The 27,555-nt window shown below is 36.9% G+C and overlaps 1 protein-coding gene across 1 annotated transcript in view; it reads right to left on the reverse strand.

The window, feature by feature from the left end:
- Nucleotides 1–13,426: 13,426 nt before the first annotated feature.
- Nucleotides 13,427–27,555, reverse strand: part of cdc123 (cell division cycle 123 homolog (S. cerevisiae)) — a 45,799-nt gene continuing 31,670 nt past the window's right edge. The window contains exons 9-13 of the mRNA XM_039761287.1: nucleotides 26,261–26,383; nucleotides 25,222–25,250; nucleotides 23,137–23,265; nucleotides 18,304–18,441; nucleotides 13,427–15,328 (exon numbers count right to left, since the gene is read on the reverse strand). Of these exons, the coding sequence (XP_039617221.1) occupies nucleotides 15,287–15,328; nucleotides 18,304–18,441; nucleotides 23,137–23,265; nucleotides 25,222–25,250; nucleotides 26,261–26,383 (461 nt within the window). The 3' untranslated portion in view covers nucleotides 13,427–15,286. The remainder of the gene's footprint in view (nucleotides 15,329–18,303; nucleotides 18,442–23,136; nucleotides 23,266–25,221; nucleotides 25,251–26,260; nucleotides 26,384–27,555) is intronic.

Raw genomic sequence — 27,555 nt, forward strand, 5'->3', positions numbered from 1 at the left:
AATCTGCCTCCGGATTACAGTTTTACTCATGCAGACCGCCAGGGAAAAGGGGCGGATTGGCTAACATTTACTCGAGCGATTAAAATGTAAAGATGTCAGTTTTGGTAAGTTCAAGTCCTTTGAGTATCTCGCCGTTGTTATTCATGGAGATTCTCAAGTTCTAGTACTATCCGTGTATAGACCTCCTAAATTCTAAATCCTTTTTTGAGGAATTCTCTGACTTAATGTCAATTTTAATTACTAACTATGACACACTCCTAATAGTTGGCGACTTTAATTTTCATATAGATAATCAGTGTGATCTAAAAGTAAAAGAATTTATGAACCTCCTGGATTCTTTTGATTTGAGACAACTCATAAATCAGCCTACACATAAAGCAGGTCATACATTAGACTTAGTGATTACTAAAGGACTGAAAGTTGATATAAAACAGATCATTGATATTGGTCTATCAGACCATTTTCTTCTACTTTTTAATATAGAAATAATGATAAAAAACACTCATGAGAAGCATATTGTTAAAAACGCTTCTTTGATTCGCAGCAGCTTTAAAACTTACAAACATTTTAAGCAATCAGTCCGTTTATAGTGCCAGCTATAATAGCGAGGATAATGTAAATAGTAAGGTGGAAAGATTTAATTCTAAAGTGAGAGCTGCTGTTGACATAGTTGCACCTGAAAAGACAGTGAAAAAATCTTCTAGCATTGTTATACCATGGAAGACCCAAAGAGTGTCTGATTTAAAGAGAACATGCCGTAGAGCTGAGCGTCAATGGAGGAAGACTAAACTTACTATCCACCACGAAATATTAAAAGTCAAAATAACAGAATACAATAACACTGTCCGTCTTGAGAGACGCTGCTATTTCTCAAGATTATAAATAACAATGCTAGTAATCCCAGAGTCTTATTTTCAACAATTGATCGCCTACTAAACCCAGGTAGCTCAAAGGAATGCCTCCTAAGTGCTTCCAGTGAAACCTGTGAGGCTGTCGCTGTATTTTCAATCAAAAATTAATGATATTAGAAATAACATAGTATATCTCCCCAACACTAAGGATCCTCCTAAACCCCAGCATCCTGTTATAAACAAATTAAACTCTTTCACTAGGATAGATTTACCTGATTTACAAAAAATAATCTCTCAATTAAAACCCTCCACCTGCGTCCTTGACCCGATACCAACAAGGTTTTTCAAAGAAGTATCAGGCGTGCTAATTGATAATGTTCTTGACATAGTAAATTCGTCACTAGATACTGGGGTCTTCCCAGACTGTCTTAAGACTGCTGTAGTTAAACCCCTACTTAAGAAACATAATCTTGACCCCTCAGCTCTTGAAAATTTTAGACCCATCTCTAACCTGCCTTCTTAAGTAAAGTTCTGAGAAGGCAGTCATTATGCAGTTAAATGACCACCTAAATAAACATGCTATTCTTGATAAATTTCAGTCGGTTTTAGAACAAATCACAGCACAGAAACTGCACTCGTTAAAGTAGTAAATGATTTGCGAGTGAATGCAGACAGAGGCCATTTATCTGTTCTCATCCTCTTAGATCTGAGTGCTGCATTTGACACCATTGATCACAACATTCTTAGAAATCGCCTTAGTCAATGGGTGGGCCTCTCTGGCAGTGTCTTAAATTGGTTTGAATCCTACCTGACAGGGAGAAAATTTTTGTTAGTTGTGGGAATTACAACTCAAGACACATGATATCCAATATGGTGTTCCACAAGGCTCTATCCTGGGTCCGCTGTTATTCTCAATCTACATGCTTCCGTTAGGTCAGATTATCTCAGGGCACAACGTGAGCTACCACAGCTATGCTGATGACACACAGCTGTACTTATCAATAGCACCTGATGACCCTGATTCTATTGATTCACTAACACAATGTCTGACTAGTATCTCAGAATGGATGAATAGTAATTTTCTCAAGTTAAATAAAGAGAAAACTGAAATTTTAGTGATCAGCAATAATGGATACAATGAGGCTATTAGAAATAAACTGGATACATTAGGATTAAAAGTCAAGACGGAGGTAAAAAGCTTAGGGGTGATTGTTGACTGTAATCTGAATTTTAAATCACATATTAATCAGATCATTAGGACAGCATTTTTCACTTAAGAAACATAAGTAAAGTTAGACCTCTTATATCACTGAAAGATGCTGAGAAATTAGTTCACGCGTTTGTTTTCAGTCGACTAGATTACTGTAACGCACTCCTCTCAGGACTACCCAAAAAAGATATAAATCGTTTGCAACTAGTGCAGAATGCAGCTGCTAGAATCCTAACTAGGAAAAGAAAATCAGAACACATCACTCCAGTTTTGATGTCACTACACTGGTTACCTGTGTCATTCAGAATTGACTTTAAAATTCTGCTTATGGTTTATAAAGCCTTAAATAATCTCGCCCCATCTTATATATCGGAATGTCTGACACCTTATATTCCAAATCGTAACCTCAGATCCTCAAATGAGTGTCTCCTTAGAATTCCAAGAACAAAACTTAAAAGAAGTGGTGAGGCGGCCTTCTGCTGTTATGCACCTAAAATCTGGAATAGCCTGCCAATAGGAATTCGCCAGGCTGATACAGTAGAGCAGTTTAAAACACTGCTGAAAACACATTACTTTAACATGGCCTTTTTATAACTTCATTTTAATCGTAATTTAACTTAATCCTGATACTCTGTATGTTCAATTCATCATAACAACTATTCATGGTGGCTCTAAAATCGGTACTGACCCTACTCTCTTTTCTGTTTCTTTTTCCGTTTTTTGTGGTGGTGGCCTGCGCCACCTCCACCTACTCAAAGCTTCATGATGCTCCAACAATGATGGATGGATTAAAAGGCAGAAGTCTACGTGACCATCATCATCATCAAGCCCTTCCGTGAGAACCCTAAATCCAAAGAGGACTGTTTCATTTATGTTAGGTAGAATGCCCAGAGGGGACTGGGCGGTCTCATGGTCTGGAATCCCTACAGATTTTATTTTTTCTCCAGCCGTCTGGAGTTTTTGTTTTTCTGTCCCCCCTGACCATTGAACCTTACTCTTATTCGATGTTAATGTTGATTTATTTTGTTTTATAATTGTGTCTTTCATTTTTCTATTCTTTAATATGTAAAGCACTTTGAGCTACTGTTTGTATGAAAATGTGCTATATAAATAAATGTTGTTGTTGTTGTTGTTGTCAGACTTGTTTGCTGATTGGGGCTCCGTAGGCTTGTGGTGGACTGGTATCACTACCAAAGTTGGTACTAACATTGCATGCATTGCTCATGCGTAGAAATCTCTGTGATCCTGTGCTTCAACTGGATGTGTTAGATAATTTGTATCAGTTGTTATCTATTACCTTTCACAAAGTACACGGCCCTATACACATAACATGAACAGATTTTAAAAATAGAAACAAATATTCCATTACTAAATGCATGTATGCAGCAAAGACAATTAAAATGGCAAGTTTAACATCACACACACAATTCTCAGTTTCTAAATTACACAGTCTACTTGTAATGGAAATGTTCAGCATTTAAATGAGCAAGATCAAAGATAAATAAAAAATATTTACTTGTACTAGTCTTGTATACAGACTGATACTGAAAACCAAACAGATCAAACTTAAAAACTAAAATGCATGTGAAAGTACAGATTCAATTTTTTAATGTATAAATAACACACTGCATTTTAAAAACACCACTTTGTTGAATGCTATAACTTATTAAAGTGAAGAAGCAAAATATATACATTTTTACAATATAGAATGAACATTTTTAATTATTTTTCCAAAGCTTACACCTGGGACAGAGACAAGCTGTATAGAGAAATGCTTAGCATGCACAGCATACCAGAAAAAAAAATTCATCAGAGAAAATTATAATTGATTTGCTTTAGTTTATTAGTCCTATGCTAGGTCCTATGATGACCTATGGCCGTGTGACCTCTTTGTTATGTGTAGTAAGAAGATTGCAATCTAATGCTTTTAAGAGATGGCAAAAAAGTGCTTTTCACATAGTCAACATTATTTAATGTTATATCATACTCTTCACCTATAAGGAGTCAAAGAAAATATAAACAAAAAAAGCTGAGAGACTCACACAACCACATCCAAATCGTGTCAACAGCCAGAGGAAACTGGCCTAGAACGAGAAGGAGGTTCTCCCATTACAAACTGAACTGATGTCCAAAAACTATGAGGAAGCATTAATAATGGCTACAACAGACACGTTATAAAGTGACTTACATTCTAAAATACATTTGATTGCAGGTAGAATAATGAATGAAGGACTCTAGTGCAGATAAGGGAGATGAAGGAAATGTTTGGGAACACGTAGGTAAAAACATTTTGAAACACAACAGATGAGAGGTGGGTGAACAGGAATTAAAAACTAACCAAAGGGTTAATTACAATTACAGAATGTGTTTAGAAGGCCTTTATGAGCAGTTTTTGAGTTTTATGAAAACCCACTGAGAGGCGATTAGCAAGAAGTCATTTGACAGGTAATGAAGGCTTAGCAAAAAATGGCTCAAGAATCTTTCAGAATTAGAAGCCTTTTGCAAGGACAAATGGGTGAAAATACCCCAAGTAAGAAATGAAAGATTCTTAGGTGGCTACAAAAAGCATTTACAAGTTGTGATACTTGCTGATGGGGGTGCCCCAACTTTTGCTTCATGCCCTTTTATTTTTTTTTACTATGTTGTACCTGTTAATGATGCAAATAAAAATGTAATCTTGCTGAAAATATTAAAGAAATTTAACTTTATGCCTTTTGTTGATCAGTTCATCTACTGCTCACTTAACTACTCAAAGTGACAGACATTTTAAGCAAAGATGCCCAAACCTTTGAATCACTGTGATGTAAGAATGTAAGAACCACTGCGCAACCTTTTGTTTGTCATGATATCAATAACAAACTTTAATAGGGTGGCATACTGAGTTTCCTGCTCTACTTCTTGTTCACCTAAGGCTGCTTGGTCAGACTCAATACCAGCTCCAATATTAAAAATTTACTAATGACATCACCACTGTAGGCCTGATCACCAGGAGTTGTACCAGGAGAACAAATCCATCCATTAACCTCAGCAAAACCAAGGAACTGGTCATAAACTTTAGGAACAAGCAGACAAAACACACTTCAATCTACACTGGAAAAGATGCCTGAGAAAAGGTCATCAGCCTTAAGTTTCATCCAGTTTTCATGATGGGCAACCTAAAGTGGGTACAACACTTTTACTTTTTCTGCTTCTAAGGAAGAACCTGATGTCTCCATTTATGCTTAACCACTTCTACATGGGCACAGTAGAGCTCCTACTCACTAGCTGCATCACATCCTGGTGAGGCAGTTGCTCAACTCAAGACCATAAAGCACTCTGGAACGTGAAATCAGCTGAGAACATTAATGATGCACACCTTCCTTCTGTCCAAGCGAAGGCAAAAATTTACATTAAAGACCTCCACTATCCTGTCTAGTCAGTCTGTTCTGGCAAATGGTGCTGGACTATACTGTACATAGTCAAACGAGTACATCAAAGAGCAGTAGGCCATAAAGCTACTCAGGTGTTCCCCATTCCTAATCATGTCCAATCAACTGAATTTACCATATGTGGACACCAAACAAGGTGTCGAAACATCTCAGTGATAAGTAACAGAATGGGATGCATATGAGCCACATTTCAAGTGTCACAACAAAGGGTCTGAATACTTGTTTTAGTTTTTTTAATAAATTTGGAAAAAAAAAACTCTTCCAAAAATCTTATTTTTACTTTCATTCTGGGGTATGGAGTATTACTTGATGAGATGAAAAAATGGAATTGGAAGTGATTTTAGCATAGGGCAGCAATCTAAAAAAATGACAAAAAAGTGACAGGGTCTGAATATTTTCTGAATACATTATAAATATTGCAAGCAATTGGGCTGCATTTTCACTTTTTTGAGCTGATTCAATTACAGAGAAAACTCACTTTCAGGCAGAAAGCAATTTTAAAAAAGGGCACTCAACTCCAGGCAGCCACAAGTCGCATGCCTCAAGGTAAAACGATCCTTTAAGGCTCAGTACCTTACTGAATAATCCATTCAGCAGAAAGAGAACCAGGCCAATGTTTGCATTTTACAGACAATTTTGTTATTGGTCCTGCTTCCCTTTTTACTTGATAGCCCTGAGAAAGGCAAGAAACCAAGAGGAAAACTCACATGGGGCCTCATGTATAAATGGTGCGTATGCACAAAAATGTTGCATAAGCCTGTTTCCACGTTCAAATCGCGGTGTATAAAACCTAAACTTGGCGTAAAGCCACACACATTTCCACGGGAGCTCATACCCTGGCGTACGCAAGTTCTGCGCTCGGTTTAGCAAACTGGCGGCACCCAGCGTCAAAGCAGTGCTACTGTTCATGTGTGGTTTCCCTTTCTTTTTTAGATCCACATCCCTGATGTGGCTTTATAAATACACTGAAATTAACCACATATTGTTTATTAGTTTAATGCATTTGATTGTAATTAACCTGTAACAATATAATGGTCCATGGAATGGCCAAACTATTCCAAATACAATAGCTGCTCTAGTGTTGTTACTCTCACGGCACCTTCTTTTTCTTCTTTCAGCTGCTGCCATTAGGGGTTGCCACAGTGGATCAACTTTTTCCATATTACTCTCACTGCACCACTTGGAGCAGCTGATCGGAAAGAGAATTATCGGTATACAGCATCAAGCACATGCTGCCTCAGCCATGCTGTCTATTGAACTGCTGTCATGCAGCAAACGCTTCAAAACCTTTCCTGTATGGACCCCAAGGTTCAGAAACAGTTTTATCCCAAGAACTATAAACGCACTCAATCAGTCCATCAAGTGCTCCTTGTAGAACGCTTTTTACTTATAAGTACAATCACCTCACTGTAAACTTGGGATGCAGTTATAATATTGCACAACCTGAGCCACTTTATAAAGCGCATATTTACATATGATGATATCATTTTTAAGATAAAATGCAGCAAAATGTTTATTATATTATACAAATAAAACTTTAATCTTCATTTAAATAATCTATATTATCAATAATTAAACATGTGAGGACACAGTGCCTCAGCGCTAGTTCACGGATTGTTCCTGCCTCCTGTATGCTTGCTGGGACTGGCGTGACACTGGAAGGATAGAATAATTAAACATGTACTACGAAGATATTTCAATGTTCCTTAAACGTTTTGAAGAATCAGCGTTCTAAGCTTACAGATGGCTTAACTTTTATTACAGAGCTGATTGTGTGGCAATTGGGTATTTAGAGAAAGAATAATAAGGACAGGAATTGGAGGATAGTACGTTTGAAAGAGACAGTACAGCTGCAATAAATTATTTCATCGAAGGTTGCACACAATCACTGCGCCACCGTGTTCCCATGTTTAGTAACATGTTTTAACTCTTATCATCATGAAAATGATATCAAGTATACATCAATATTTTAATTATTCAGAGAGCTGTAATATTACGAATGTAATGGATTCTGTGTCTTGTCGGAGGAAGAGAAAGCCCGGAAGCACGTAGTGATTCACATACATACAGCACATAGAAGATCAAATACAAAACAAAGCATTTAACGTGCTACTTTAGTTACAATGGGATTTGAGAAACTAATAAATTAAATGATTTTATGATGAAGTTTACGATGTTCTACTTTAATGACAAAATAAATTTCGTGATTAAAGTAGAAATTCTGAGATTAAAGTTGACATTTCATGCTTTTTTCACCACTGTGTGCCTATTTTTTTTTCTCTGTACCCTAATAAGCTTTCATATGACACTCAGACAGTGGGCTACGACTCGCCTTTTCATGGCAACTTTGATATCTGACAACTTCTTTAGTATTTCAGCACTGTGCGACTTTGTGAACTTGAGCTTTCGAGTTTCTCCGACACTCTATGTCACTCGATCAACTTCCTTGTGTTGTTTATACCACTGTTTAAACCAACAAATAGTACGCTTTTCCTTGTCTCCACTCGGTATTCGCTGAACTTCTTCTATTTCCCCCCATGCTTTTGCCATTGCCTTTTCACAGAATGCTGAGCTTAAGGGCTATTTATATTGATTTACATATTCAAAGAGGCATAATTCTGGGAGGAGATGGGGCAGGACAACTGGCGCGTGCACGTGTGTTTCTTTTCACGCTGACCGGGATTTATGTAGCGGAAGAACGTGGAAGCTGGCGTATGCAGAGATTTATTCATCTGGATTTTTTTGTGCATAAGCACATTTCTACTTTTGTGCTTACGCCATGTTATAGTACAAAGTCTACGCACGCCGTTATGCATGAGGCCCCTGGAGTCAAACAAGTGAACAAGTTGTCACATTTGCTGTGTGTTTACCAAAGGCTCAAATTTTGTCTCTTCAAATTCAAGAATAAAGTGTGTTTGCAAGCACTTTTTTTCCAGTTTTCTGTAACTCAGAGTCCTACACATGACAACTATAGGGTGGCCCAGATCGAATTATGCAATTTTAATTACGCTATAACTTAAGTTTATTACACAGAAAATCACCCACAAAATCCCAGACCATCGAGAAGTGTGTGAACTGACAACATGAAGAATCGTCTCAACATAAATCAAAGTCATCCAGACAATCTGGATCTACATAATTAGATCTGGACCACCCTGTATACAGTATATGGCCAAAAGTAAGCGGGCACCCCTTTAAATGGTTACGTTGAGGTTTTTCACAGGCTCATAAAATAAAGCATGTAGCCAAGCAATCTCAATTGACAAAGACTGACAAAAGAATTGGTTGTGACATTTCTGCTGCTATACCTGCCCCAATCAACTGTAACTGATTAGAGTGAAATGTCAGCATCTAGGAGTAACAACAGCTCAGTCACAAAGTGTAAACCACATGAGTGTGACTGCCAAGTGCTGAAGCACATAGTGCATAAAAATGACCTATCCTCGGTTTCATCACCACAACAGAGTTCACAGCTACCTTTAGAAGCAACATCAGGAGTTTCATGAAATGAGTTTCCATAACTGAGCAGCTACACACAAGCCTAAAAACACTACTTGTAATGCAAAGCGTTAGCTGGAGTGGTGTAAAGTGTGCCGCCACTGGACTATGGAGCAGATGAAACACATTCTGTGGAGTGATGAATCACGCTTCACTACCTTGCACTCTGATGGATGAATCTGGATTTGGCAGATATTAGGAGAGTAGTACCTTTAAGACCGAATAGTGCCTACTCTAAGTTTGTTGGAGGGAGTATAATGGTTGGGGCTATTTTTAGAGTACTGTTAATGCTAAAGCAAACAAAGACATTTTAGACCAGGAGTTCCCCAACCTTCTTTACCCTGTTTACCATGAGGCAACTTTTCACCCCACCCTGTTTTGTTCAGTAATGAGTTTATTATTCTACCATAACAAAGCAATCGACAAAAGGGAAATTTTAAGATACTGCTTTTAACATTTTTATTTAAGTTCAAATACCAATAACAATAATAGCACATAATAGTGCTAGTTCATAAAATAGACATATTTGAAATTTTGTTTCGATTTCAGATTTTTTGAGCAAATATAGGCCCTGAGCAGGTGAAATTTACTTCCAGTTGGGAACACTGTTTTAGACAACTCTGTGCTTCCAGCTTTGTGGCATCAGTTTGGGAAGGCCCTTTCTGTTCTAGCATAACTGTTCTACTGAGAACAAAGCCAGTTTCAAAAAGACACAGTTTGGTGTGATGGTGCAGGTTAGCTCCATGCTCCCACTTGCCATTTGGGAGTCTCTTGAACCTGCAACTGTCGATAATATTACTGATATGAGCTGAGCAAATGAGGACACTAACATCCAGCCAAAGGGTAGGTGCATTAGTACAGATTAAAAATGGTCAATAGATATTCCATAAAACATGGTTAAAATACTTGCAGGAAGCTATCTTTTAAAATCCCCAAGCCCTGGTGTATCCCTTTAAAACCAACATCTCTCTGGCTCATCCTATTCGGTTCTCACCTCACAGAGAGACGTCAACCAACAGATGCTGACAACCTTCACGCCTGCTTGTGTACACACTGCAAATCCCATGGCATTCCACAGCCTTTGGACTCCCTCTGCCATCTCCAGCGTTACAGGGGAGTCCCTCTGGAGTACTCTTACTGCTCCTGCTCCCAAGCTCAGCAGGAGCAACACTGAGCCCCTCAAGCACCAGCCACATGCCCCTCTCCCAGGGCTCCCATTCCTATCCTCTTGCTTCTATTTTTGCAACTACTCGCTCTCATTCCTGCACTTTTTTCTCAATCCATCCTTTTTCTTTCTTTATCATTTTTTTTTTTTTGTCTCTCTCTTGCAGGCACCTTTGATCTTGGCTGTTAATTTGGGTGCAGGTGTGAGAGGCCACTCCCTCCAGGGCATCATCAGGGTGCCTGACTGATCTGTCCACCAACACACACATGTATGCAGTGCAGCCAGCCAGCACCTCCATTAATGAGCGAGATGCACTCACGCACACCCTCACCCAGTTGGCTCCTGCACTTTTTTGGTGTGAGACTCAGTCATTAAAATTAGTGACCAATTGTTAAGCCAGGGGCCTGGTATATTACATTTGTTGAGTTTGGTGTGGAGGTACTCGAGCAGCCTGTACAGAGTATAGACTCTACTGAACACCATTCAGATGAACTGGTACAGTACACCAACTGTAAGCCAGGTTTACTCATCCAACATCAGTGTGATGGAACAATTTCATTGTACACAGAACAACAAACCTGAACTTCTACAAAGGATATAATTGTTTAATTGGTATTTAACTTACTAAAGTGCAGAAGTGAAGAAGTTTAATGTGCACCTAACACTGTAGATGTTACTAAGCTACTGCCCCCAACACACTCGCTATGTGATCCTCAGCACAACTCTTTATTTGCCAGACCTGCAGAAATAATAGAAGACTATACTGTTTAGCTGTAAATTGTGTACCCCTTTAAATAAATACAAAATAAATAACACTAAAGCATCAGCACATACATTCTACAGTGTCCATCACACTTAAGTATTAAAAACTTGATACAACAGAAATTCTTCAGTAAAAGGCAATACTTGGAATTAGATTATTTTAACAGATGTTTAATCTGTTGGAGAAAAAAAAAACTAATACACTTAGTGCAATTTTTACTTTAATAGGAATGGTTAAAAATACAAAGTATGGGAACAGAAAAGCATCTGAAGCCACATTTACACAAAATCAATAATGAAACAGTCTTGCAAAAAACAATCCAAATGCAGTACCAAAGTAACAATGAAGAAGATCTCATACATTAAACAAGTCTTAGTTAACATAATCATAATATACTGCAAAATGCCAGTGCTATATTATGATAATAAATTGAGCACTAGTGACTGATTCAGTGAAGGCCTTGAATATATGCAACTTGCAGTTTTTCTAAACCAAACAAGACATGGGACAGTATTGTCATTGAGCACTGCAGACCTAACACCTAATCTGTTTACGCAAAACCAACAAACAAAATAATATGATAAAGAAGTACATTATCTTACTGAATGTCTTATCTTTTGTAAAACAGTAAAGGAGATGTTTTAGGTCAGGAAGGAATTCCAAACTACATTTGCATCAAAAACACACACAAATGTCCTCTGTGCATGCCTTGGGGAAAATATAATGTAGAAGTGCAAGATAGACACATGAATTATTGCTCAAAGGATATTACATAACAAACGTATCCTGGGTGGAACATACAGAGTTTACAAGTTGCTCCATTAATAGCATCAGTACAGTAAGTGTACGTAATTTACATGTACCTGATGTAGAAAACTTTTCATTTCACTTTCAAGCTAAGTTCAGTTTGGCCTACATGGTTACAGGAAAACTATATGTGGCAGTGGCAAATCTACATGTTAGTAAATCAAAGCATGATTAACTCCTGTATCTATAGGAGGTGTGTCGATAGCCATCTGCCTGAAGCACCAGAAAAGGAAAGGCAGAGGGAGGCTTCAAAGACCTGGGAAGAGAACAGCTTACCTTCTGAGTGAGAGTAGGACAAGGCCCCAAATGAGTAAAAAAAGAATTGTGTTGGTCCTTTAAAATGGCAGATTTCAAGACAGATGCTTTAAAGAAGCAGGGACACCAAAAAGTATGGTGGAGAGAATTATAGCCCCAATATTTGTAGACAAAGTTGAGCTGTCCTTGTCACCTGGAGTGAAGTTAAAGGCTATTATTTCACATGAGAGGGCCCAAAACTGAAGATTTCAGCAAAAAGGCTCAGTGGTAAGCAGAAAAGGCCAGGAGCATGAGTGTGAGAGAAGGCAAGTAAAAAGAAAGTACCTTTATTTGATGCATAGAATCTGGGTGAGCCAGTGCCCATGATAAACAGGGACTCAACATCCATAGTAAGCAAACCCAGTGAACTAGCTATACCTTTGTCTTTTTTATTTTGCGCTCATATTAATTTAATAACTTAAATCTGTGGCACCCTGTGCTGTGCTGCAATGTGTTGCACTGCAGGGTTATAAAGAACACACAATATGGTTCCCATTATTATTCCAGAAAAGTTGAAAGTGAACCATACTCCTCCTACTGGACACCTAAGGACACAAACACAAAATGTTTTCTAGCACTTGCAAACAATTTTCATTACTTACCCTCCAGATTTAAAAATCCATCAGGTATGAAAGGGTAGGAAAATGTAGTTTGCCTTTAATAAATAGGATACAATGTAAGCAGGTAGCCACTGTGCAAGTCAAGAGAAATTGCTAAGAGGTAACTTGTTTAAGGTTTATTAATGGTTAACAAAACTACTCATATATCATGCCTAACATGAATTAGCAAGACACTAAACCGAAAATGCTGTACACTTCTTTTACTAGTGTACATCAAGCTTAAGGGAACAGAGATTTTCATTAGGCAATGTCCTCTTCTACGGCGGTTTTCAAGATGGTTTTCAGTTTTATGACTCAATGCCTTCACCATTTAAAGAATCTATGCTTGTATTCTGGGAGATCATGTCTGATGAAAAAATGAGAACCTTTCAGCATCCAATCTGTTTTGGTTAACACTTCAGTCTTCATAATAAGCACTAATGATCAAAAATAAAATGAGCAATACTGTATTTAAATTATGCAATTTGTTAATTTTCTGAATCTGCTTTATCCTCTAAGCAAGAATTAGATTTTTTCCAATTAAAAATAGTAGAACATCAGTTACCCACTGACTTGTAAAAAGAGTGGCTAGACATTTTTAAAATATGGCAAGATCTAATTAATAATAGTTAATATGCATTTATATCGGGTAAAAGGACATTTTCCCTTCTTTGTTGTTTTTAAAAATTTGCCCTTACCATTGGCTCTCCTCACTTTCTCTCGGGTAGAGGATGATTTCTGTTTTGTTAATAATTTTCTTCATTGTAAAAGTTAGAAATGCTTGTATGGAATGTTATTTTTTTCAAATAAACTTAAGAAAATTCAGAAGGAACTTAAACTTAACCTGGAGGCAGTGAGCGCATGGAAATTTAAACAGTCCTAGATTTAGAAACATCAAAAGGTACATTCATCCAGAATCAAATGCCTTTTTGTGACTATGGAAAGAAATTGGAAGTACACTAAAATGTATTATTGTGTTCGTAAACAGTACCTACTATATGGATTTCATTAAGAATTATTGCATTTCATCACTAACTAATATCCCAGTTAACTCTTTGAAAAGATGGGCAGCACACTGGGTACAGTTATTGTCTTACAGAGCCAGCGGCCAATTGTTGTGTGTATGTGTCGAGTTTGCATGTTTTCCCTGTGTCTGCCTGACTTTTCCTCCAGGTACTTGAGTTTTAATTCCACAACCTGAAAAATGTGCAATTTAAGTTAACTGGAAAATTTAAATTGGGTGTGCGGGTGTGTATGTGGGTGAGTATGCCAGCCCTTACAGAGCCTAATGTCCCTGTCTATTTGTTACCTTGTGTTTTAGTGGTGCCTGGATGGATTCTTTGTTATCATGAACTTAAGTGACTTTCAGAATTTTCTGTTAGGTGGTAAAAGACTGAATACCTAAGAAAAACATGCCTTCTGGGATGGGAAACCACAATGACAAGAATGTGTTGTATAAAAGCTTAAAATGTGCAGTACTTTTCAGGAGATGAAAGCAAACAAACAACATCTTTTACTTTATACAAAGCTTATTATCAAAAACACATTCCCAAAGTTCTTAACAGTGATACTGTACTACTGCTTTTTCACTTTTTTTTAAATTATACCACTGGCAGGTGAACTGTTAAAATTGTTTGGCATTTTAGCTGTTCATTCTCTGTCTAGTCAATGAGTGTCTTTTTAAAAAAGGAAATAATTTGTCCCTGAATACTGACAAAAAAGTTGTATTTAACTATAATGCATCGTTTCAAAAATAAAAGTTAGTCCCTAATTTCATAACTAGCACAGTGAAGTCTACCCTCACTCTCTGCATCACATTCTGATATGGCACCTGCTCAGCTCAAGATCAATATGGAGCTATGAAACGTGGTCTTAGAAAGGCAAAAGGTACACTCCTCCCTTCATGCAAATGGTACAGGACCACTGGCACTCACAGCAGTAAATTCAGGGACAGTTTCTACCCAAATGTCATAAGGCTGCTAAACAGGTTATCATAATGGTTCAAATATTGTATAGTGAGTACTATAAGAACTTTGGCCAAAAGCGCAAAAAAAAAAAAAACAAAAAACAAAAAACAAAAAAACACCACAAATTGCTTTGGAGAGTTTCTCCAGGTCTCTCATTTACCCTTCCCTCTCCAAGTGGTCAAATCAGCGTAAAGTCAGACCAAAAAGGTACCCTTTGCTCCTCTCTGCATACTATGTTAAATAAACCCAAAGAATTAGCTTGAAAAATCCATAATAAATGTTGCTTTAACAATTTAGACTTTATTCATTTTGTTTATGCATATGTATTAGCTCTTCCAGTTATGTATTGTTCAAAACCATAAACCACTAAGTTTAGTCATTTTTTCCCAATAATTATTTTCACAGATGCAGTCAGTAATCACTGTAAAGGTCAAGGATGTCAAAGATAAAGGAAATAAAGATAAAAACTTGCAATTTGTGTTATTTACGGTTAAATGACATTTGCTTCACTGGTTGAAAATTAAATACAGGTCATACATGTATAATATTTATAATATTAAAGAAAATGTTAATTTTCTTTAAATGAATGAAACTTTACAGATATCATCTTAAAATAGAAAAGTTTTTCCAATGTATATCCTTAGAAATATTATTAACCTGACAAATGTAGAATACTAAAAAAAAATGTGTACAACATTTTAACATTAGACATCTTCATCAGATGACTCTCCTTGTTGATTCCTCTTCTAAAACAAGAAAAAAAAGTTTTTGGTTTATACAGAAAGTAAAACAAAAAAGATTTCACATTTTAAATAAAACACTGTGACTTGTTTGAAACACCTAAGCCCTAAGGTGGGTAGAGCCATCTGTCCTCAGAGATGGGTATTACATAAAGAAACAGAATACAGAAAATGTCTCTCTTTCTGAGAATGGAACTGGCAGACCTTTAAATAAAAATAAAGAAATATGACTTTTTCAAAAGAAAAACATGGCCACTAGACATGAATCCAAGGCAAGATTTGTATGCAGGTATTCCACATGTATTATACTCCTGTGTACCAAAGTCAATGCTGTATAAGATTTGTTTCTAATTAAAATTATCCAAAATGTCTTCAACTTCATAAACAGTGTAAATGCAACAAACTCGTGTAACATAACTGGTTAAAAGGCATGTGTTACAAACTCACTCTTGGCTATCCCTTTCTAATCTCTATGCCTAAATAAACCAGAGTTAATCATAAAATTAATATAAAAATTATGATATATTTCTTGTATCAATCCATCTACCTTCTAAAGTCACTCTCCGACAATGGCTTCGGCTGCATTTATTTTTCTCCTGACAGCAACAAGCACAAGGTAAAAGCACCTCTGTACAGAATTCAAGGTTACAGCAGCACATATGTTGCGTATTCACTCTGGTTTGTTCCTGTATGTCTCTATGTTTATATTTTTTAATGGCATCTCAGTTTAATATCATTGTAACAGACAAGGTAAATTAAGAGGCCTTCAAGTCATCATTATGGTTTTTCCAATTCTATGGAGGTACTGCATCAATATGAACTATATATATATATATATATATATATATATATATATATATATATATATATATATATATATATATATATATATATATATATATACATATACACACACACACACACAGTGGTGTGAAAAACTATTTGCCCCCTTCCTGATTTCTTATTCTTTTGCATGTTTGTCACACAAAATGTTTCTGATCATCAAACACATTTAACCATTAGTCAAATATAACACAAGTAAACACAAAATGCAGTTTTTAAATGATGGTTTTATTATTTAGGGAGAAAAAATCCAAACCTACATGGCCCTTTGTGAAAAGTAATTGCCCCTGAACCTAATAACTGGTTGGGCCACCCTTAGCAGCAATATCTGCAATCAAGCGTTTGCGATAACTTGCAATGAGTCTTTTACAGCTCTGGAGGAATTTTGGCCCACTCATCTTTGCAGAATTGTTGTAATTCAGCTTTATTTGAGGGTTTTCTAGTATGAACCGCCTTTTTAAGGTCATGCCATAGCATCTCAATTGGATTCAGGTCAGGATTTTGACTAGGCCACTCCAAAGTCTTCATTTTGTTTTTCTTCAGCCATTCAGAGGTGGATTTGCTGGTGTGTTTTGGGTCATTGTCCTGTTGCAGCACCCAAGATCGCTTCAGCTTGAGTTGACGAACAGATGGCGGACATTCTCCTTCAGGATTTTTGGTAGACAGTAGAATTCATGGTTCCATCTATCACAGCAAGCCTTCCAGGTCCTGAAGCAGCAAAACAACCCCAGACCATCACACTACCACCACCATATTTTACTGTTGGTATGATGTTCTTTTCTGAAATGCTGTGTTCCTTTTACGCCAGATGTAACGGGACATTTGCCTTCCAAAAAGTTCAACTTTTGTCTCATCAGTCCCAAAAGTCTTGGCAATCATTGAGATGTTTCTTAGCAAAATTGAGACGAGCCCTAATGTTCTTCTTGCTTAACAGTGGTTTGCGTCTTGGAAATCTGCCATGCAGGCCGTTTTTGCCCAGTCTCTTTCTTATGGTGGAGTCGTGAACACTGACCTTAATTGAGGCCTGCAGTTCTTTAGACGTTGTCCTGGGGTCTTTGTGACCTCTCGGATGAGTCGTCTCTGCACTCTTGGGGTAATTTTGGTCGGCCGCCACTCCTGGGAAGGTTCACCACTGTTCCATGTTTTTGCCATTTGTGGATAATGGCTCTCACTGTGGTTCGCTGGAGTCCCAAAGCTTTAGAAATGGCTTTATAACCTTTACCAGACTGATAGATCTCAATTACTTCTGTTCTCATTTGTTCCTGAATTTCTTTGGATCTAGGCATGATGTCTAGCTTTTTAGGTGCTTTTGGTCTACTTCTCTGTGTCAGGCAGCTCCTATTTAAGTGATTTCTTGATTGAAACAGGTGTGGCAGTAATCAGGCCTGGGGGTGGCTACGGAAATTGAACTCAGGTGTGATACACCACAGTTAGGTTATTTTTAACAAGGGGCAATTACTTTTTCACACAGGGCCATGTAGGTTTGGATTTTTTCTTCTCCCTAAATAATAAAAACCATCATTTAAAAACTGCATTTTGTGTTTACTTGTGTTATATTTGACTAATGGTTAAATGTGTTTGATGATCAGAAACATTTTGTGTGACAAACTTGCAAAAGAATAAGAAATCAGGAAGGGGGCAAATAGTTTTTCATACCACTGAGTGTGTGTGTGTGTGTATATATATATATATATATATATATATATCTATATACACTCATGCTAATTTTAAATTATTACTTGTGTTTTATGATTTAAAGCACAGTAATACTACTTTACAGTTATATTTGTAATAGCTTTAAAACCATTAAATCATTAAGCATTTTTGCCAATATTTCTAATAATAGGCATTTTTAGTGCAAGTTCCAACTTGCATATAAAATCTCAAGAGTATTTTCATGATCCAGGAGCTGCCTGTAATTAGTATTGTGATAACATTTTCCAGAAAGTAATAAGTAATGTTATCCAGTTAAATTTGAGAGGAGTAAATAGTAGTTTGTAATAAATTACTTTGAATAACTCAGCTCTGCTAGACATTAGAGGAAATGTGCCACTGTCAACAGAATATGTTGAGCGTCTACTGAAGAAGCTGAATTTCACTATAAAAGTCGATAACTGCAATCTTAAAACAGTTCTTACCAGTTTGAGAAAGTCAATGAGCTTATAGGCATCCTCTCCAGTGGAAAGGTCCACAAAATCTCTTGGAATTCGATAACTCAAACAGGGGCTTGGCTGTACTGTCACTTCACTTGTGGTATAACGAAATGCAGGCATATCCTTGATTTAAAAAAAAAACACAAAAAAGTAGAAGCTTCTTTTGCATAATTGCTACAATGACAGAATCTGTCGCCATCAATAATGAGTGTGCAAGTGGATTCAGAAATAAGCATACATTTAACATGGGCTGATTATTCACAACATTTTGAGGACAAATAACCAGTACTGTACAACTAAATAACTTCTACAATTTCCTTTTAAAATATCTTTCATTAAACACTGGTAGAGTGCTGCACAAAACATCAAAAGCAAAGCCTTGACCAAATACACAAGACACTTAACGAATGTTAAATTTAAGCAGGATTGCAGTAAAACTGCAGTTTTACTACAGGTAGTCCCCAAGTTCCGAACATCCGACATATGACTTATGAATGGGGCCACAGCTGCTCCTTCATCTGTCTGGGGCATGCAACACAGGCTCCTCAATAACTGCCGCTCCGTCATCACCGGCCTGTGGACGTTGCAAGTGGTGGATGAAGGGGGGCGGTCTCGCTGCTTGCGCAGTGTAGTGTCCCTAGAGCAGGTCCGGTTGATGAACCGGACCCCATTCATTATCAGAGGGTGACTGGGTGTGCAAGCAAGCGCTCGTGTGCAGGACAGAGGCTTGATGGGGCGGACTACTGCCCGCCCACCATACAGCCTTGCAGTGTCCCTTGAAAGGCTACCCCGTTCATTCTTGGAGGGCAGCTGGTGGTGCTGCAAGTGGTGACCCGGAGGTGGCTGAATGGAGGCCACTGAGGGTGAATGGGGCGGTGGGGGGGAGCATTGTAGTGTGCCTCGGGTGACTGCCTGTTGACTGGGGGCGGTGGTGGGCAATTCATTACCCGCCCGCCTTTGGCCACACCCTGTTCGCTCTCGGTGGACTGACGCTGCAGGCAGCATACTGTATGCAAGTGGAGGTGACTATGTGGTGGACGACTGGTGAATCGCCCCTCACTGCACCCATTCATTCTCAATAGCAAGCCTGCTTCTACTGTTATGTATATAGCAGGAACTTGTCTCTCGTCTATACACTAGACATGCTGACGACGGGTACCTTCCTGCTGTGATAGCGTGTACAGTGCTGTGCAGAAGAGCTCATCTTAATCTTTTGTCTTCACCCTTCAACAATGTCTCTGAAACACAAATCTGATGCAAGTGCTGATGATACAGTAAAGAAGAGAAAAAACCATCACCATGGAAAATAAAGTAGAAATAATAAAAAGGTCAGAGAGAGCTGAAACTCCATCATTCATTGGCAGAGCACTTGGTTACAGTCAGTCAACAATAGCAATTATTAAAATAATGTACCTGTTCCGACTTGCATATAAATTCAACTTAAGAACAAACCTACACTCCCTATCTCGTACGTAACCCGGGGACTGCCTGTATAACAGAACATTTCTCCACAGGCACAAGAAAAATTATGTGAAACTTACTGACTATCATCATTAATGTGAGCTTAGGTATTGTACAGAAAAAGCATAACTAATGTGAAAATAAATTATTTTTTAGAATGTACAGTGAAGCCTAAGCACTGAAGTTTTGTTTGCCTGAATAAATTAAGAAAACAAAACTAAAAAACAGAAACTACATGTCCATCTTTTTAACTAAAATAAGATTTCATAAGTACTTTTAAATTAGGTTTGATTAATATAGCATCAATCTGAAAAGAATGGTTCAGTCTTTCAACCTCCAACTGATGCATTTGAGTTTTATTGCAGATATGTTGTGCTTTATACAAGTAACTGAAAATCTACACAGAGAACACTGGTGTCTAAAAATGCTTTTCAACTATATTTGTTTCATTGCTTCCAACATTTAATGATCTGCTGTACGGAGAGATAAACCTGAAACCTTTGAACAATTTACTTCCCCACATCACATAGTATAAGAAGAAAATGTTTGAAACTGCTTCCTTACTCTATTTGCCTTGATGTGGTAATGCATGACTGAGGAATGTGGCAGTGCACAACTGTTTATTGATAGAATGCAGCTCAGGTTTATGGGTGTGTGCTGCTGGTGCAAGCATGTGCAACTGCAGGGTGTTTAATGTGGAAAATGGCTGATCGCTTGTTCACATGCAAACACAATTATGCTAGTCATTACTCATTGATAATCCGTGGGTTGTTATAGGAAGCACCTACGTCCACTAAAGTATAAAAAGGAACCTGAGTAGGACATACAGGGGAGAGAGAAAGGAAGAAAGAGAACAGAGAGTGAGATAAAGAAAAAAGTGGAGAAAAATCTAAGGAGAAAGTTGTGAATGATCGGTAAGAAAAAAATCAGGAAATCAGGAAAAATCAGCAAAGTGGTGGGATGGCCCTGATGGGGCCGAGAGGACTGGTCCTCCAGGGATGGTCCTGCCGAACATTAGAGGGGGCAGAGTGGCTGATGACTTTGAGGGTCATCTCACGAACAGCGAGGAATAGTGGTGGGACTGTGCTTTGGGTGTCATAGTGGGTTACCGGCTGAGGAGGTTGGAACGAAAATTGAAAGATGGAAGGCCACGCCCAAGGGAATGAGCAGTGGAGACAAGAGAGGGATCTACCGGGTTTTAACTTTGTGTTCAAGATTTAACCTTGAATATTCTTTTTGCTCTATTTACTGTACTTATTGGCTTTAACTCCCACCAGAACACTAATTTTTATGAATTTATTAAACTGCACTATACATTTATTGGACACTGTTTTTGTGAATGCTGCGAAACAAACTGCTCTAAGTACTTTATACCAGTCTTGTTGTTTGTGTTCTTGGGATGATTGGCCCAGCAGGGCGATGTTTTAAATAAATAATCACTTCTCCATAAGGGTGCAGGACTACAATGGGGTGCAGGTGTGCGTGAGTGCATAACGATCTGCAGTTAATTGAGGTGCTGGCTGATGGTGCTGCACACACATGCATAGGAGGGTGGATCAGTCAGGTGCCTCAAAGGGACCAGGGAGGAAATTGCTCCTCACACTTGTACTCAATTAGGCAACAGAGTTAAAAAGAGCCTATACAGGATGGAAGGAAAATGAGAAAGGAAGAAAAAAAAAAAAAAAAGAATAAACCAAGAAGCCAAGGAGGTTAAAGGAAAGGACAGAGAAAAGGGCAGGAGCGTGAGGGCGCCGGTGCAAGACTAAAGGAAGCAGACAAACAGGAATGGAGCTTTGGGAGAGCAGCATGTGGGCAGTGCTCAAGGGACTCCAGCTTCTTTTGGCTGGAGCAACATTACTCTGGAGGGACTCCCCCGCATTGCCAGGGAATGGCAGTCAAAGAGGCTCGGTGGCACCCCATGGATCACCATGGGATGGGTGGCAGGGACACAAACCGATAAGAAGGTTGTCTGTGCCTGTTGGCTGACATCTCTCCGTGCTGCGAGATCCGAATAGGATAAGCAGGAGAGATGTCTGTTTCAAAAGAAACCACTGTAGAAAGTGATTTTTAAAGACAAGAATCCAGCTGTATTCTAACCTCATTTGTACTGATTATTTATTGGACTTGTTTTAACCTCCATGATTGTACTTGCTTTTATAGATTATTTATAATGGATGGAGCACTTTAATTTGGACACTGATTTGTTTTTGGATTGTTTTAAATAAAAGCACTTTGGCATCTTTTTGAACCTTCCCATTGTTGCTATGCATGTGTCCTCATCTGCCTGGCTCATCTCAGTTACGGTATAGATAGTGGAATGTTTAGGGCCTCCCGGGATGCATCAAGAGCATGGAGCCAACTTGCACTGTCACAGTCCTCATTGTCCTAGCCCATACTCAGTACATGACTATTAATGTCTTGGGAAAATGAAGATGCCAAGTCTGCGGGCATCCGTGGATTATGTTATTTTCCATGCAAATCTTTCTGTTTCATTAAAACAATTTCACTGCATTCTACTCTTTAACTTAGACAATTTGTTTTTACAGTGGGTAGAAGAATCTGTGTTTTTATTTACCTTTAACAAAATACATTTATTTAAAACCATTTCAGTTTAAGTGAAATCAATCAACTTCGCTGCAAAGATTACTCATTTCCTGTGTTAGTAATGCAGATTCAAGCATAAGTCTATCAAAAAACAGTTTGGTAATAATCCCCAGTTTCTTTTTATTGATAACCTGTAGCAGCAGGATATTCAATCCCTGTAAATTAGTGTCAACTTAAGTTTACACCATAGCAATGACAGTGGTGAACTCCAGACTAATTTCCTATTTGTGAACTGTTATATCAAAAAGTCAACAAATTATTACTATGGAACATCAAATTTGTAAATGAATAAAATCTTCGTGAAATGCTGACTACATATTTCACAGTAATGTTAACTAAAATATTTTGGTAGAGAGCACTGTTACTTATTTTGTTCTCACTTCAAACTTAGGATTTATCAGCAATTACCAAGCATTTTCCAATTCTGTGCTAGAGGTGTACTCTGAATCTGCAAACACAAATTCTTGAACAGTCACTGTAAGAAATGTCAATCTGTGCTGCTCTTAACAACATAATAGGTAAGGATTATTTTAAAAGAGGAGAGATGGGTCACTGAAATAAAAGCAAAGCCCACAGATATACAGGCTCAATTCAGAAAACTCACCGTAACATATTGCTTTTTTAGTAATATTATAAGTAGCCATTTTGAATCTCATACAATACCTCCAAACCACAAAATTAAACTTATGTAATAAAAACCTGCACCAAGCTTTGTTCTTACAAACTGAATTTGACATAAGTGGCGCCTCATACCTCCTCTGTAATATTTCCCTCATTATCATCTCCCTGAGGGCGACATTTTGAAGTTAGCTCTTCCCAGGTGAACAAAAGTGAATCTGTCACTTCACCAAAAGGGTTGAAGTCTATTAGCCATACCCGACCCTAAATAATAATAAAAAAAAAAAAGCATTGAAAATAAGTTTTTCAATATTTTAAAAAGACAGAATTTACTTTTAAAAAATAACCAAATAATAGCAGCTAAACATCAGCAAAAAGTATCCAGATAGAAAGGGAATAATACAATAATCTTAATCTAATTAACTATTAATCTGATTATTTTGGAAACCTCCAGCAATTACAATGGTGTGCAAAAGTAAGTATACCTGATGAGAGACTTGGATTTTACACCTAATCAGTATTGATAGGTAAATTCAGCTACAATCCCGGTCTTTTTTATTTCCGTTCTGTTGTGGTACGTAAAACACGAGACGTCCAACGGATAAGCCTCTCCCTATTTTCAATGTGTGAAACACTTGTGCTCCATATTCATTGTAGTTAAATTATACAAGTGATTCTGGATAGGTGGTCATTGGTTGAAAGCTCTCACATACACCCCTACAACTTGACATTGATTTGGTCATAGTTAGTCACAGACCGGCTAGACAGAGTCACTGAGTTGAAACCGTCAAACTACATAACTGGTGATCACAGAAGCATGTCACAACTGCCTCAGACTCACTGAGGTTAAATAAATGAAGTTTGGCATTGAAGATTTCTGAAAAAAGTGTGCAATTTGATGGGGCCCATCAGGCACCTTCCATGCTGACAATTTGTTTAATGGAAAAACACAGGGCCACATTTTGAGAATGCACTAATTAACACAATTTTTAGACCAAAATATTTACATTATCAAACAGCCTTGGTGTTACAATCACTCTGAATCCATTAACAACAATATTAGGTGTACTCCCTGGGGGTATTAATTTGCATAGGGAGAAAGCGATTGTAATAGCCTACACTACACTATTAGCATGCAGAATTACCTCACTCAACTGGAAGAATTCTAACCCACCTTCTATAGCTCAGTGGGCTAGATATGTTTTATTTTACCTCAAATTAGAAAAAAATAAATTCTCTCTTAGAGGATATCTCCAAACATTTTTTTAAAATATGGCAAGAATTCAAGAATACTATTTTAGAAAAAGCATAATAGTCTTAATTATTGACTCTCTAATGTCATTAACTGTTCTATTATTTATTGATAAAGGGGATTTGCTCTTTTCCATTTTCTTTAGTCCCTTATTATTCTTTTTCATACAGGTAGGTGTTGAATCTTTTTTTTGTTTTGTTTTTATCTTTTTTCTGCTGTTGTTTTTTCTTTGTATTTTTATTTTTTCTTTGCTTTCATTTTAATTGATTTGAAGTAAATGGTTGGATCTGGTATGCTATAATATGTTTGATCTGTGTAATGCTACTGTAATATTCTGGTTTTGAACAATAAAAAAATTAAAGGCAAAACACTATCAATTATTCCTATACGGGCTCTTGTTTACTGGCCTATTGACAGATATTGGAACAGTTCATATAGCAGCTAATCAAGTAAGATGGAAATACATGTTTCCTCTCATTAAAATCAATTAATAATATTTCTCACTTAGCACAAAACTCAAATAAATATCAAATAAACCTGATTTACTACATGCTCTGTTCAGGTACATTCTGGAGTTTGAGTAATTACACATATCAAAACATTAGGAAATGTGGTCTTTCTATTAAAAAATAATTTTTATAGTAATAAGTGCTTGGTTTTTATATAAATTCTGCTGTAATGTATTTAAAAAAGAAACAAAACATATAAAATACAAAAATAATTGTTTATTTCAGACAAACCATCTGTTAGTACCAAATCAGAGAACTATTTCACCATACTACAAAATAAAACAGTAGTCAATCTCAACTCTTATTTACAGACATGAGTATTACTAAATATCTTAAGACAGAATTGAAGCATAAGTGTTACAGTCTCCAAAATGCTGCATCCCTATAAATTTTAAACAAGGCAAAGCTGGTTAGTCCATCTTGTGCTTTCCATAAAGAAAAAATGTTTAAAATACTTACCGAGCTGTCCCTGTAGACATCAAACACAACTGAAAGACAATAAATAATGTTTCTATATAAGATTTAAAATATTAAAATAAGTTTATATCACATTTCTAGATTAAACATAAGTGAAGAAAATACCTAAAATGTATGAACTCAATGTAAATGAAATCACTAGTTCATGTAGGCTTACATATTTTTGTAATTTACAGGCACCAAGTGAACAATCATGGAGTCATTCTACTGAAAGGAAGACAATCAAGTCTGCACCTAAATATTTCTGATCAAAACAATGCAGGCATTCAAATTTTAGAAACTGACATACAGTATTTTATTCACTTAAAAACGGAGTTACTTTGAAAAAAGTAGTAGTAGAACTCATATACTTTCCCAGGTATCTGTTTTTACATAGAGTAGCCGTTCACCTAATTTCTCCAGATTTCAATTGCTTACTTTACATTCAATTTTTTGTCATTTACTATCCTGCTTGTTTCACTGGGAACATTAACTCGATCTTTTAAGTATGTTTTGAGGTAATTATATTCAAGTTGCACATTGACTTGCACATGAAGGTAAAATTTTCAATGTACTCTGTATATGAAAATAGAATAGAAACAAACTGCTTCTATCTTATAAAACAGCATCAGCTATAATGAATGAATTTTAGTAGCTCCAAAAACATTTTCAGTATTCCTCCAGGTCCCTTATTATTGCCGGTGCAAACTTTTGACATTCACTTCCAATTTGCAAATACTTTGAGTGCATCCACCAAACCATTATTGAATTTGCTTGATATAGTTCAGACTGTGTGAGGCAGAGTTCATCTTGGCAGCAAGAGGACAGGCCCAAGAATATATTTTGAATTCTGAATTTAATCGGGATTTTTTATTATATTTCTGTATTTTAGGGCTGATTATACATTACAAAGTGTAGCTGAATTACAACCAAAATCAAATTGATGACCTTACCCAAATTTCTCAGTGTATTTCATTTGTAGAAGCAGTTAATAAAAAAATAAAAAATCAGACGGAGATAAAAATGAACTTTGCCAACTTACAGTCTTCATCTAGGAATGCATACTGTATGTTATCCTTAAAGAAATCTTGAATGGATCTACAAAGTTCACCTTCCTGCTTGGAAATATGATCATAATATTGTGTGTAGTCCCTCTGGGAGATACCTTAAAGAAAGAAAAAAATACATAAAAGAATATTTATTTACTCAGGAACTTGTTGAAAATGAATATTGAAGTCCATGTCATTTGCAGCAGGAACCTATACAGGCATCATCAAGTTCAAGGCAGGAACCAAACATGAAAAGAAAACTAGCCTAACACAGTACATATTCATTCATACGCAGCCAGTTTAGAGTTACCAATCAAACTAACATTTATGAATCTGAAATGTGGACGTGTATGTGAAGAAACACACACTTACATACTAGGAGAACATGAAAACATCTTTATACTAAATATGTTTTTAACAAGCCTTGTCAGACAAAATGCGGAGTTCCAAAAGAAATCTATTGGCTAGCAACGCAAAGCTATATTTCAGAAGCAGTAGGCTGTCTGGCCTAATGCAACATGCTTTTTGTTCAATCCCAATGTTTATCCCACTTTATGACACTAAGCAAGTCACTTAATCTACCTGTGCTCCAATTGTAAATAAAATATACATATACACAACTATAATACAGCTTATACTTGCAAGGCATCATGAAAATGTGTTCACTATAAAGAGGTACTAAATAAAGTGTAGGCTGGTTATTTACGTGAATTTTCTTTTTACTATCTACAACAGTGTTACCCAACCTCGGTCCTGTGACCCCCCTGTGTCTGCTCTGCTCATTTTTAATTGTCATTAATAAGATGCAACGAAGGGGAAAAACTGCACAAAGAAAGGGCAAAATATAATGAAATCAACAAAAGAGAGTATATCTATAGCAAAAGCAGAAATATTTCTAAATGTCTTATAAATGTAAAAATCATGCTGCTCTGCTTTTCTGAATGTCGAATAAAAAAAAAAAATACCAGCTAATTAAATGAGATCAGTGCTATCAGGTGTTGTCACCGATTAGGAATCTGGATGGAACAAAAACCTGCAGTCACAGGGGGTCCCCAGGACCGAGGCTGGGAAACGCCGATATCTACAAGCTCTTATTTGCTACAGTTTCATGAAATGTGTTACTTTTTAATAACAAATAAAATAATATATACAGTATTTAAGTAAATTCTGCATGGTGTGTTTAATAAGTAACCAAAATGTACTACTGTTTTTTTTTTTTTTTACTGAAATATCAGAAAAAATGAAAGTAGAACATATTAAACAATAACTATATTAGATGTCACTGTAC

Source organism: Polypterus senegalus, chromosome 8, assembly GCF_016835505.1.
Source record: "Polypterus senegalus isolate Bchr_013 chromosome 8, ASM1683550v1, whole genome shotgun sequence".
Taxonomy (NCBI): Eukaryota; Metazoa; Chordata; class Cladistia; order Polypteriformes; family Polypteridae; genus Polypterus; species Polypterus senegalus.